The sequence below is a fragment of the Astyanax mexicanus genome, chromosome 16, assembly GCF_023375975.1.
Source record: "Astyanax mexicanus isolate ESR-SI-001 chromosome 16, AstMex3_surface, whole genome shotgun sequence".
In the NCBI taxonomy this organism is placed as follows: Eukaryota; Metazoa; Chordata; class Actinopteri; order Characiformes; family Acestrorhamphidae; genus Astyanax; species Astyanax mexicanus.
In genome coordinates this window covers 34469966-34482697 of record NC_064423.1, presented here as the reverse complement: position 1 = coordinate 34482697, position 12732 = coordinate 34469966, and the positions used below count along the sequence as shown (strand labels likewise).

Sequence of the window (12732 nt, the reverse complement as noted above, 5' to 3'; positions counted from 1 at the left end):
TTAAAAAGATAAATTGTCCCTTACACTGTTCCAAAATTTCTTGATTAACAGACAAAAATAAATACTTCAAAGTGACCTGAAATAAACTATTTTTACATTGACTTTCATTGAAAGTTTAGAACATTTTTTCTCTTTCCTGTAAAGTTGTGGTTTTGGAGATACTTGTTGGAGATACTTGCTGGACTGTCTTTAAAATAGACTGTGTTTGTCTGGTTTTAGAGGGGGAGTCTGACACTGCTGCTGTGTGGAGAGTACGGTCTGGTCTGGGCATTGGAGCAGGTGTTCCAGCATGGCTTCAAGTCACCACGTCTCTTCAAGAATGTCTTCATTTGGGATTTTCTAGGTAATAAACATTCAGACTTTTATTCAACTTTGTGATCCAGTATGTTTTAAGAGTGGCACCTAATACATGAATATACGCTCTCGTTTTCACAGAAAAAGCACAGGTCTACTTTGAGAGTGCCGAGCAAAGTCAGGTGACCCAGGACGAGAACTATCAGACGAGAGTTCGCCATTTCTGTCGCTTCATGCGTGCCATCAGCAGCACAACCCGAAACATAGGCAAGGATGGAAAATTCCAGATGCTTGTGTGCCTGGGTGCCAGGTGAGTCTGTGTTTTTAGCCTCACAGCACACAGTGTGAGTGTTATTCCAGGCTAGATTTGTCACAGGTGTGGATCAGATTCATCCTTTTTTTCACTCCCAAATCGTATCATATCTAACACTTTCAGCGATGTGCCGCCTGTATTTGAGGAACAGTTATAATAAGACAGCGCCTGACACATGGCTGCTATTATAGGTAAACTTGAAGAAATAGTTGGTTTCTGACAATAGAAACACGTCATAAACAATATATAGAACAAATATTTCGAAATGTCTAAAGCATTATATTTTTTAAATTGCAGAAACAAACAGCCTACTGCAACCACTCACTTTATGAGTTCCCTGCTTTGTAAGATTAGAAATGTTAATAACAGTGATTATGGTGATAATACTCATTAGGTGATGCTGGCCAACTACATTATAATATCTGCATATTACTTGTTTATCTGGAAATTTTTTATTTCACTTTAATAATACATAAATTAATTAATAAATGCATTTTTGTTTTACATTTTTTACATATCTCAGCCATGAGATAGCCATGGTTAGAAAGCAAGGCATGTTATTTTCCACTCTCCTCCATTTCTGTCAGTTAAACACCCATGTTTCTCTCCAACCCCTGCAGAGATCACCTGCTGCACCACTGGATCGCCCTGCTGGCTGACTGTCCAATCACAGCACAGATGTACGAGGACACGGCACTACTAAAGGACCATTCTCTGGTGAACTCTTTGATCAGAGTGTTACAGACTTTACAGGAATTCAACATCACTCTGGAGGCCTCTCTAGTCAAAGGCATCGGAATATGAAAAACTCCCCCACTGTCTTGCAGAAGGACGCAGGTTCTAACCCGGGCAGATCCGCGGGGACCATGGACTTTCACTGCTTTTTTACAGACTTGGAGAGACTTGAACAAAAGGACTAAACCTGGCTTACATTAAAGCTACTGTCATGTTTGCCATATATTAAGTGCAATGAGCCTTTTCAAAACGTGTCATTATTTTTATTCTTGACGATGTTGCTGTTAGACATTTAAGATATGTTTTGTATTATGATCCATACTTTTCACAAGAGGTTAAAAAACAAACTAAAAAAAATACAAAAAAAGAAAACACCCACCTGTGCTATACCGTTTTATTGAAAGCTCAATATTTTCATTGTTATTGTGAACTGCTGACAATGGCTATATTTAAAAAAAGGAGAATGAGGAAGAAAAACTGGTAATATATTTTCAAAGAAGAACAGTATTATTTTGATATGTTTGTCAAGTTGCTTGCTCTGTGGTCTATCTAATCCATACTGTCACAATGCAGAGTTTAAAGCAAATGATGTAGAAGTATGCTTTATAAGTATAACTCATGGAAACTTCATGTTTTAATTAAAAGATAATAATGATTAAATAAATGAAAAGACAAGAAATGAGCTCTTGTTTTTAAAATATGGGCAGGGGACCTTTCCCCAAGAGTAGTATGCAAATCTTCATTAGCACATGCTAGAATGAGGTTAGAATACGATCCAGTAGAATGAATGATAGATGAAATGATGCACAAATGTATTTTATCAGACAGGAATCACGTTCACATTGCTTTTTATATCTTTATTAATAATTATAAACAATGGCCATTATTGCCCACACATTTTTAGAGACAGATTTTTCTTTACACCCTTGTGAATACCTCTAAACATTGTATTCCTCATAGCTCAGAAGCGATGCTACATTCCTCACCGGTTTCAATTCCTCAGGTCTGCACACTGGCCTTTGCTATAACAGCCCAGGAACATTACATTAAAAAGCAGCGCTGAGTGTTTGTCTGCCTTCACGAAACCCCCAGTTCAGCCCATCTGTTTCTGCTATGCAATACGTACATGTCCAAAAACCCACCCATTTATTTAGATGATTTAGATGATATACTGATGAAAGCAGAAAGAGATTTGCTCCAACTGTTCTAAAGTGTAGCATTTATCTTAGTTTGGATGACAGGAGCTCATTAGAGGCGGTCATTCATGTGCCAATACCATTCAGATTTGTGGTAGCCTGCGCCACCACTCTAGACACAGTTGGCATGAGCATTGTTTGTTGATGATTTCTTGATACATTTATAGACAGAACTATGTAATGTAGTGTTAAATAAGTGAGCAACAGTGTACAGTGTATAAAATGTATTAAAAGTGATAATTCCATGCTGGTGTTACGAGTCGTCATTAATGTACAGAGCACTAATAGAGTCATCAATAAACTTGTTTACATCTGGTCACTTAATATGAACAGAATCTGGATTATGTCCTGATTTGAAATGCATCTCCATTTAGCGAGACTGAAATCCAATTTATTTGTGGAGTATGCCAATTCACTCATTTGTGGCAATTACTACTGGTGTGTTAACTGTACTGGGAGAAGTTTTTGTTGTAAAATTTGCTTTTTGTAGAGACAGACATATTTACACTGCTATAAAGTGGCTCAAATGTGTCTTAGACCACTTGTTAAAAGGTAGGGCTGTGTATTGGCTTAGTGGGATGTAACAACACAGTGTGTCTGGCCTAATCCAGATACAATCCTGATGCCCAAGGTGGATCAAAGTGACGAGGTGTAAACATGGCTTATAGAAATGAAAATGTATTCTTATTGTGACTATAGGATACAAACATTGCATAGTTATTTAGTTTTACTATTTAATTTATTGAGTTTTTAGGCTGATTTTAAGTCAGCAAAATAGCTAAGTCCACAAAACTAGCTAGAAAAGCTAGTTAAAATATTAAAATGTTACCAGCCGAAACGTTGAATTATTGTTGTTTCAAGTTGGTTCTATGACTCGACTGTATAATAAACTACTCCCTTAAACCACTGCTATATTTTTATTACCCATAACAACTGTTATCTATCTTTTTAGAAAGGTGTTGATATTGTCTTTCCAACTTAATGCTTTAGGACAGTTCTTATCAAATATTTTAGACCATGTACCACCCACAATTAAACTAAAAATTCAAAGTACCACCTAAAAGTCTTGCACAGTTACATATGCAAGCAAACTAGGGGTGAATGATACAGACAAAAAATGCAATGCATAATACTGTAGTTGGAGATCCTAATGTCCTGTGAAACACAATAACTAAATGCTACTGAAAGTACAATCAAATCGAATCGAAAATCCAATAGAAATGCTGTGAAAATATTTTCATTTTAAAGTTCATGATATTTGGAGAAAATTTTGTTTTTATTCGATAGTGACAATATTTTCATTGTCTCCAATAAAAAAACAGGCAGATTCTTTAAACCCAAGGATTTGGACATCCCCTGGTGCCCACATGCTTTTGCTTGTAAAATCCTTTGTTTTTAATACATTAAAAACATTAATTTGGTGGTGAACCACCTTGGTGCCCGTACCACAGTTTAAGCCCCACTGCTTTAGGGGCTGCATATACCCTCAACCTACTCTTTAAGTAGATGTATAGCTAGTTAACTAAACTAGCTGCTTACGTTCATTTCTGAAATATCTGTAAACAAGCTCGTAGCAACCGACTGGCTTCTGTCAGTCTAATCCTGACTCCTCAGTTCGCGCTCTTTACAGTCTACTACAAAATAAACACCCAGACACAGCGATGCACTCTGGGGAACCGAGTTCTGCATCTTGTAGCCCTGCTTTAAAAACACTATTCTTCTTTTGAATTTATTTCATTTTTTTACGTAATTACCAAAGCAGTTACAAGATGACACAAATACACGAGCAAAACATAATTACTATATATAAAAACAATAATAATAGCTTTTTGCATTTTGCCTGTTTCCTACAAATCCCAAGATGCACCTGTGTTAAAAGGAGAAAGGCGGATGCGCCGATTGGCTAGAGCTGAGTTCAAATCGTGGCGCTCCGCTCCTTATATGGAGTTCCGCTAAAGCGACGCTGCGGATCGACTCCAGTATTTGTGCGCGAGCGCCTCGCCTCCATTCATCTGCGTATGGCTGGAGTAAGACATGCGCAGTGCGGAGGAATAAAAAGAACGGAATTCAAAGTTTCTGACGGTAAGCGCTTTGATATTATAGCTTTAAACTCTAAGTTTAAATGTGCGACGATGTTTTGCAACGTTTTTAGTTCTCTCGCGCGCAGTTTTGCGGAGTTTTAACGCGCATAAGTGCGCGTAGTTGAATTCGCGCGCGCTCGCTGGCTGGGCTTATTTACATCCAACAATGGAGCGTGGCTGCGGAGCGTGCGTGGCATGGCAGCGTGCTGGCTAAGCTAAGCTAACAGGCTAAGCTAGTCCCTAACAATAGCCGTAACTCCGCCGACAGGGCGATTTGGCGCTCTCCACGGGCGAGAGTTTGAATAAATCCGAGCGGACTTCAACAGTTTCAGCCCAGATTTAACTGGATCCTTGAGTTTTGGGGGTGTCAGTAAAGAGCATGCGGCGAAATTCGGGTTGGAGGCAATTTTTGTGCGATTTATAACGTTAGTTTTTAGGACTGGTGACCTCCCACCCCCTTTTTGTGTGTGTCTGGGGTTCATCTGAACACAACCTACTTGCGTTTTTCCATCGTTAATGCATTAAAACAACGTTTATTTATTTGTGAACATTGATTGATTTACGTTGAATCAACGTTTTGTATGTTTTATATATATATATGTTTTGTATTTAACTTTAGTTACATTATAGCCAGTTAAGGCTAAATAGGTTATGTAGGTTATGTCCTGTTCGTACTCTATTCTCTATAGCCTGTAACGTTACTGTGGTCTTGCCGTGTAGAAAGGGACATGCTAGTTATTAATACTAATGTATTTGTGAAAAAGTACATGTAACCTAGAACTAACGTATTATTGTGAGTGTAGAAGAGCTCTTACCTAGCTATTACACTTCACCTACTTAACTAGCGTAGTTTTTATGACTGACGACCTCCCACCCCCTTTTTGTGTGCGTGTCTGGGGTTCATCTGAACACAAAACAAAATCCAGATAACCTTAAAAAAATCCATTGCTAATGCATTAATACGACGTTCGTTTATCTGTGCACATTTTATTGATTCACGTCAATTAAAGGTTTTGGCTGTTTTTATATGTATGTAACTTATTGTATTTGTGGGGAAAGCACATTTAACGTTAGCCTTAACGTATTATTGTGAGTGAAGAAGAGCTCAGTCCAACCTTTCAAAACCTGTAACCTAACAATTACACTTTACTTAGCTAGTTTTTTATGACTGGCGATATCACACCCCTTTTTTGTGTGTCTGGAGTTTAGCTGAACACACAACACGTTTCCATCGCTAATGCAATAAAAAAAAACATTGATTTATTTGTGAATATTGATTGATTAACTTTGCTGACATTAGCCAGTTAAATAGGTTATTTAGGTTCTTGTTTGTACTCTCGTCTTATAGTCTGTACTGAGGTTTTGTAGTGTGGAAAGCACATTTATCATAAAAGTATTATTGTGAGCGTAGAAGAGCTCAGCCCAACCTTTTAAAGCCTTTAACCTTACTATTACACTTTTGTTACCTATCTAACTACATTTTATATATGTTGCTAGTTAGCTCTTATGTTTATATTCTGTTAGGTTATAATGGTAGCATATACTATGTTGTTTTGCAGGGTATTAAGGAGCATCTAAATACAAACAATTACTAATATTATTTAGCTTAATTAACCAATATTCTAATTTGTGGGATGCACCTTTCACCTTTTTAAAAGCATTGTAGAAGAGCTTAGCTCAGCCACAACCATTCAAACCCTTTCTAATTAAGTATGTTTAGCTAAATGAACGTTTATTCAATGTCAGGATTTGAACATTAACCGATGATTCTTATTATAAAAAGCAACGTTTACTGAACGTCCGATGCTTTCTGGGTACTGTAGGTTGACATTGGTAGCTAGAGGTGACCATGCAAAGCTATTGGTCGCAAAACCGAAAGCGAAATTTAATGTTACAATCTTAAACATCTTTAAAAATGGGGTTGACTCGAACAGAGCAGCTTTTACAGTGTTTTTAGCCTGGTTAGGTTAGTTAGCTTAGCATGCTAGCTAAGCTAATCTATGTTTATTCGGTGTTCCTTACAATTTAGTGATTAAACTCGGCTAAACACTGATTTAATTGTGCTTTTCGAGGTTAATACTGTTGTTAAAGTTTTAAGCTTACGTTTAGCAGTTGTCTGGGTTTGAACTGAAGCGTTGAGATCGTAGTTGGCGCTGTTTTGTCGTCCGTAGTAACGACAAAGCGCTGAGAACTGCGTAGTGACGAACACCTTTGCACGGGGATGCGCGCGCTTTAACTTGAACTGCTCCTGGAAAGTAGTTAACCCGAGTTAGAGTCGGGTAAACTGGTTTAACTTCGCTAAAAGCACTGTAAACCCTGGATTTGTTTGGGCCAATCACATTTTAAAAGATTTTACAGCTTTAACATTTAATTTAATTTCGGTTAGTTTGAAATTATACATTGTATTTTTTTTTTTTCGGTAATTAAGTAAAAGCTTAATCAGCCAATGTTACAGTCCCCTGAAAGCAAAGAACGTAGAATAAACGTTTCTTGTTTTTGGCTGTATTAACCTAACCTACATATCGTAATGTTTATGATGGAAAAGCAACCTTTAAATAACTTGATATAGAGCTGTTCCAGTACCCTGAAAGCAAAGAATGTTGACTAAATGTTGCTTGTTTTTGGCTATGTTATCTTAACCTACTTATTTTAATGTTGATGATGGAAAAAACTTTTTTTTATTTAAGTGTAGATCTGAACTAGATGGCTGGAAAGATGGGTGGGTGGATGGATTGGAGTTCAAATAACAGAATCTGCCACTGCTGATGCTTTTTGTCTACATGTCAAAATAATTTAATTGTTGGACTAAGCCTTTCTACACTTTTTTAGATAAAAGGTGCTTCAAACTACAAATTATTATAGTCTGACATCAGATTTTGATGTTTTAATGCATCAGAAATGAGAAAATTAATGTTGATTGCTGACAACAAAATTTATGTTCATTTAGATGTTTCAATTGCTCACATACTTTTACAAAACTATAACTCTAGCTTAGCTGTGTACAGGTGCTGACGGGTCTTTTTCATCTAACCCACTTAACTTTAAACCTTATTATGATAAGGGCATCCCTGTTAAATTTAAGCATCTGATTTGAAAGTAAATCAGTGCTGCAAGTTTAATTCAGTTTAGTTCAGGCTTGTGTTTAAAACACATTATTTAAAATATGGACAATTCATATTGTAGCTAACCTAAAAAAAAAAAAAAAAAAAAAAAACAGCTTACAATTTTAACAAGTTTCCCCACAGAGCACTGTATCCGCCGTCTTCATCACCCACCTACTGTAGCCTGAAGCTAATGCCTGTTTACTTTCACTTACAGAATCAACAAGAGATGTTTGGGTTTCATAAATCCAAGATTTATCGCAGTCATGAGGGCTGCTGTATCTGCAAAACCAAGTCTTCCAGCTCCAGGTTTACAGATAGCAGCAGATACGAGGAAAACTTCAGACTCTGCTTTGGGTGAGAAACTCTTTAACCATTTGTTAGCCATTCCTCCTTAAAGAACAAAGTGCTCTTAATTTTTGCTGAAAGATATTTAAGAACCACTGATTTATGCTAAAATGATCTATGTACTTATCAGTGTCTTAATAAAACATTCAAGTATACGTAAGTTATATATATTAATAAGTATGTATTAGACTTAAATGCATGCTTAGTGTTAATGTCAGTCATTATATGCTTTTTATTACTCATCTACATTATTACACTTAAGTGTTTTGCTTTTAATGCACTCTTTCAAATATTTAATACTTTTTTTCTGTGTTTTGTTAGTTTATCTGAGGAGAGAGTTGGAGATATCTGCAACGCCTGTGTTCTGCTGGTGAAAAGATGGAAAAAGTTACCTCTTGGATCCAAGAAGAACTGGAATCATGTATGCTGCATTCTTTTAGACAGATTGAATTGTAAATATGTGCTCGCTTTTCTCCTTTTTGTATTTTCTTAATTTATTTATTTTTTGTTTTGTTTTTTTGTTTTTTTCTTAAGGTTGTGGATGCAAGAGCTGGGCCTGGATTCAAGCTGACAAAACCCAAAAAAGTGAAAAATATTGATGGGAAGAAGAAAAGCAAACTGAAGAAGCTGCATAAATTTAAACGACAAAGTAGGTTACTCTATTTCTGCCTTTCTGGTTTTCCCCATTTATTTATTTTGTCTAGATGTTGTGTTCATGCTGCAGTTCAGTTTTTTATATGTTTTGTTTAATATAGAGACTGCCCTATTTTGGATGATAAACTGTTTTAAATGGGTGTGTCTACTTAAATTTTTATTTATTATAAATTGTTCATTTTTTCCCCCTTTTTCTTCATTAGATTCTGATGCCCACAGCACTACATCCAGCATGTCCCCCTCTCAGTCTCCCAGCCACAGTAACCAATCTGATGAGGGGTCAGACATCGAGACCAAGCAGAGGCGTCCAACACCTGCTGGCTTCTCCTTCCTCGATCTGTCCTACTGGAAAAGGTAAAGAGCTGAATAATAAAGTAACACTTATATTTGTTATGTATATTGAGTTTGCATTAATAACTTCTCTGTATTCTGTGTCTGCAGGCAGAAAGTGTGCTGTGGGATCATCTACAAAGGGCGATTCGGCGAGGTCATTATCGATCCTCGCCTTTTCAAGCCCTGCTGCAGCACCAAGGAGCGAGCAGCGCTGGCGCCCGCCTCGGCCTCTCCGACCTCGGAAACGCTGCCCTCCCCTCCTCTGCCGGAGGTCTTAAAGGAGACTCGGTGACCAATTCTCTGCACCTGCTCCAGTGTCTCATTGAGGCTCCCTACCTTTGTCTCCAGTGGCAGACTCGAATATGATCATTCCCATGTTAGTTCACTGTGTATGAATGCTGTTTAATATTTTCCCTGCTTTTTTTATGTTTGTTTCCTAAACTTTTGAGAATTGTTTTTTTTTTTATTTTATTTTATTTTTTTTTTTTTTTAAGAAAATGAAAGGGAGCAAAAAAAAAAAAAAACAAGTATGGGCATTATTAGTAAATATTCATAGGATCAAAATCGGGTTAAAACGGCTTAAGGCACGTAATACAGGTATTTTTATTTTATTTTTTATACTTATGCTTTTTTCAGCACTGTAAAGTATCTTCAATGTTGAATTCTTCTGTAGTGTTTTTTGTAAATATCTTTGTTTTCAATACCAGTGCACCAAAAGCCTCCTCTCTGGCTCCTAGTTTCCTATGTGTAAATTTGAGTTATTATAAATGTTCATGAAATGCCATATTCATCGTTGTCAAACAGGACTGTGTATTAATGAAATGAGATGAAATTAAATGGTTCGAATCTTTAAGCAATTTTTCAAACCGTGCCTATCAGATCCGACCTGATCTGAACGCGTCGGGTTCTACAGTGAACGGGTTCATGAATATTCACAATGTGAATCAGCTCTTTTTTGTTCATTACGTACACATGCATCGTTCGACTCCATAATACTGTTTTAATAAGAGACGCCAAGGGGCTAATGCACTTTTTAAGTGTTCGTTCTTGGATAAATGCTACAGTTCTGCAATTTTTAAACTTTTAAAGCTTTTTAAACATAAACCGTTCACCAATATTTAGCAATTCTATCAAGAAATACAAATACATACTTTAATATTGCTGTTTTAAAATTCTATTTATGAAAGTATTCTAAATAAGCATGTTTTCAGTGTGTAATCTCGGGTTAGAGTTGCTCAACAGTAAGAATGCTGGTGTGCCTATTACTACTGTAGGTTTCTTTGTTTTTATTATGGTTTATTTGGTTGGTTTAATTGTGGCCACCAGCAGTTGTTTCACTACAGATTTTTAGCAACGCTTCTGTGGCTAAATGTTGCTGTATTTCAGCATCTGCTTATGCTGTGTTTCTCATGTGGTGCAAATGTGTATTTATGTACAAACAGTCATCCAAACTTCAATTGTCTAACCTCTTTTAGCATTGTGCTCCACACTAGCTTTTTGTATGTTATTATTAACACAAGGTGAGGAGAGGTCGGACACTTGTCACATTTTTATTAACATGTTCCTGTCTGAAAAAGTGTTGTTCAGGTAACTTATCATTCAGCAGTGATGGTACAATGACACCACCTTCAGATGACTGTGTTTAAAGAGGCATTTCATTTGTACGGCCGTGTTTAGTCTCTCATTGTATTGTTTCTGAATGAATGTTTGATCTCACCAGCAATACTGAGTCAGTACTGAGCTAACCAAACTAAACTCTGGATTCCAGATCACATGAAAGCTAATATTACACGATGTCAGAAAGGTTCAGGGAAATATTTACTTGGTACATTTTCATTCAATGTTAATGTGCCTTATGAGAGATTTAACTGATATCGAAACATGAATTTGTCTTTTTTAATTTATGCTATTTATTATTCAATACTGTCTGTACAATTGATGCTGTAAAGAGGTTTTTGTGCACTTTTTATACTTTTATAATGTTTTTGATATTTTGTATCTTAATTTTCATCACATTTGTATTTTAATAAAATTTTGTTTGTAAACTGGTTTCCACAGGTGTTTTTTTTTCCTTATTGCTAAAATGGACAAGCAAGCAAAATAAATAAACAATAACTCAAACTATTAGATGGATGGATAGATAGGTGGATGGATGGATAGATACTTTATTGATCCAAGAGGGAAATTCTGGACATCCAGTAGCAGGTATCCATAGATACACAGAAGTTATGAAAGGAAGATAAGATATAATCATACATTTAAAATACAATGAAATATAGTAAATATATAAGTAATCTCATATTATTTTTTAAGAACAATATAATAAATTCAATAATCACAGTGCTCCTTATTCTTACATTAATTCCATCCAGGCTTGGTGTGCTGTTTACAACCCAGATGTGGCCCTATGTTTAACCCCTCCTGGTCCCATCACTAACATCCATATGTGGGCCAACAACCTTCTGATTCCCAGTTGGGCTGCCTGTATAGACGGACATATTACTTGGGAAGATATTTGCATAATGTACAGTGGCAATCAGTTTTGACCCCTTTTAAATGTTTTTCTTTATTTAATTTATTTTCTACATTGTGAATTAACATTAAAAAACATGAAAACAATTAATGGGCACATGTTGAATTATGTAGTAAACAGTAAAACGTAAAAATGTTTGTCCTCCACATTAATCCCCTGATCTAAACCTGATGAACTGAGATGGTGATTTGAGGTGATTTAATTGGGATGAGCTGGAGCTTCACAGCATGAAGGAAAAGCAGCAACTATTGTTCAGCACCTCCAGGAACTCCTTCCTTCAAGATGCTGAGAAAACTAGTCAAGGTGACTCTCCCTCATGAAGACACTGAGATTAAAATACCAAGAGTGTGCAGATCTGTCCTCAAAGATAAATGTGCTACTTAGAAGAATCTAAAGTATATGAAACATACTTTTTGTTTAGAGAATAATTCTGCATGTGTTCCTGTATAGCTTTAATGTCTTCAATATTACATTTATAAAATGTAATATATATATATATATATATATATATATATATATATATAAATCTCTTACATTTCTTGAGACACTAGAGGACGCCAAAGACAGCTTAAAGAGCATAATATAAAGAATTTCCACATGAAAGCAAGTATTTGTAATGTGTGACAGCGTCCTGAATCATTACATAACTGTTTATAAGAAACCAAACGGTGTAAAAACCGGTATGAATTGGTAGAGTTGTGATTATTATAGGTGTATTAAACATCTTTCTCAGTGTAAATTAATGCACTAGGGGCGCAGGGTTGCCTCCTCCAATATGGCGGCCAAGCTGACACGCCACGGGGCAGGGTATGCGGCGTCTAGGTTAATGATATCTATGGAAGCAGCTCTCAGCAGAAAAGGAAAATAAAGGAATTCACATAGAAGATGCTCCCGCTGCTTTTAAGTCGTATTTCTGGCTGCATTTTGGCTTCATAGTGGAAACAATAGGCGGTAACAAAGTGACCAACAAGACAAGAACTATATGTAAGTACTATAAGAAAATCATGCCATACACCTCGGCTAGTACAAACATAACGCAGAAACACTCTGTCCCAAGTGATCGTGACTTTACAACAGCAGGAGACATAGTTTTAGTGCCCAAAGATCTCAACTACTTTCATGAAAAAGAACATAACTGAATCAT

At 36.3% G+C, this 12732-nt stretch overlaps 2 protein-coding genes across 6 annotated transcripts in view; both read left to right on the top strand.

Moving 5' to 3' along the window:
- Positions 1-2783, top strand: part of dennd5a (DENN/MADD domain containing 5A) — a 94146-nt gene extending 91363 nt beyond the window's left edge. For all 5 annotated transcript variants that reach the window (XM_049465295.1, XM_049465298.1, XM_049465294.1 and 2 more), the window contains 3 exons: positions 220-343; positions 436-604; positions 1228-2783. In XM_049465295.1, coding sequence (XP_049321252.1) covers positions 220-343; positions 436-604; positions 1228-1411 — 477 coding nt within the window. In that variant the 3' untranslated portion in view covers positions 1412-2783. The remainder of the gene's footprint in view (positions 1-219; positions 344-435; positions 605-1227) is intronic.
- Positions 2784-4495: 1712 nt separating this feature from the next.
- sinhcafl (SIN3-HDAC complex associated factor, like) lies at positions 4496-11100 on the top strand. The gene is made up of 6 exons (XM_049465300.1): positions 4496-4620; positions 7938-8077; positions 8390-8489; positions 8603-8717; positions 8926-9076; positions 9164-11100. Exons 2-6 carry the CDS (start codon positions 7950-7952, stop codon positions 9345-9347), a joined length of 678 nt encoding a protein of 225 aa, XP_049321257.1. The 5' UTR covers positions 4496-4620; positions 7938-7949; the 3' UTR covers positions 9348-11100.
- Positions 11101-12732: the final 1632 nt, after the last annotated feature.

Excerpts from the sequence above, each read along its gene's own strand:
- sinhcafl (XM_049465300.1), top strand. The coding sequence starts at position 7,950 with ATGTTTGGGTTTCATAAATCCAAGATTTATCGCAGTCATGAGGGCTGC. Across the intron at positions 8,078-8,389 it reads AACTTCAGACTCTGCTTTGG|TTTATCTGAGGAGAGAGTTG; the intron begins GTGAGAAACTCT and ends GTGTTTTGTTAG. Across the intron at positions 8,490-8,602 it reads CCAAGAAGAACTGGAATCAT|GTTGTGGATGCAAGAGCTGG; the intron begins GTATGCTGCATT and ends TTTTTTCTTAAG.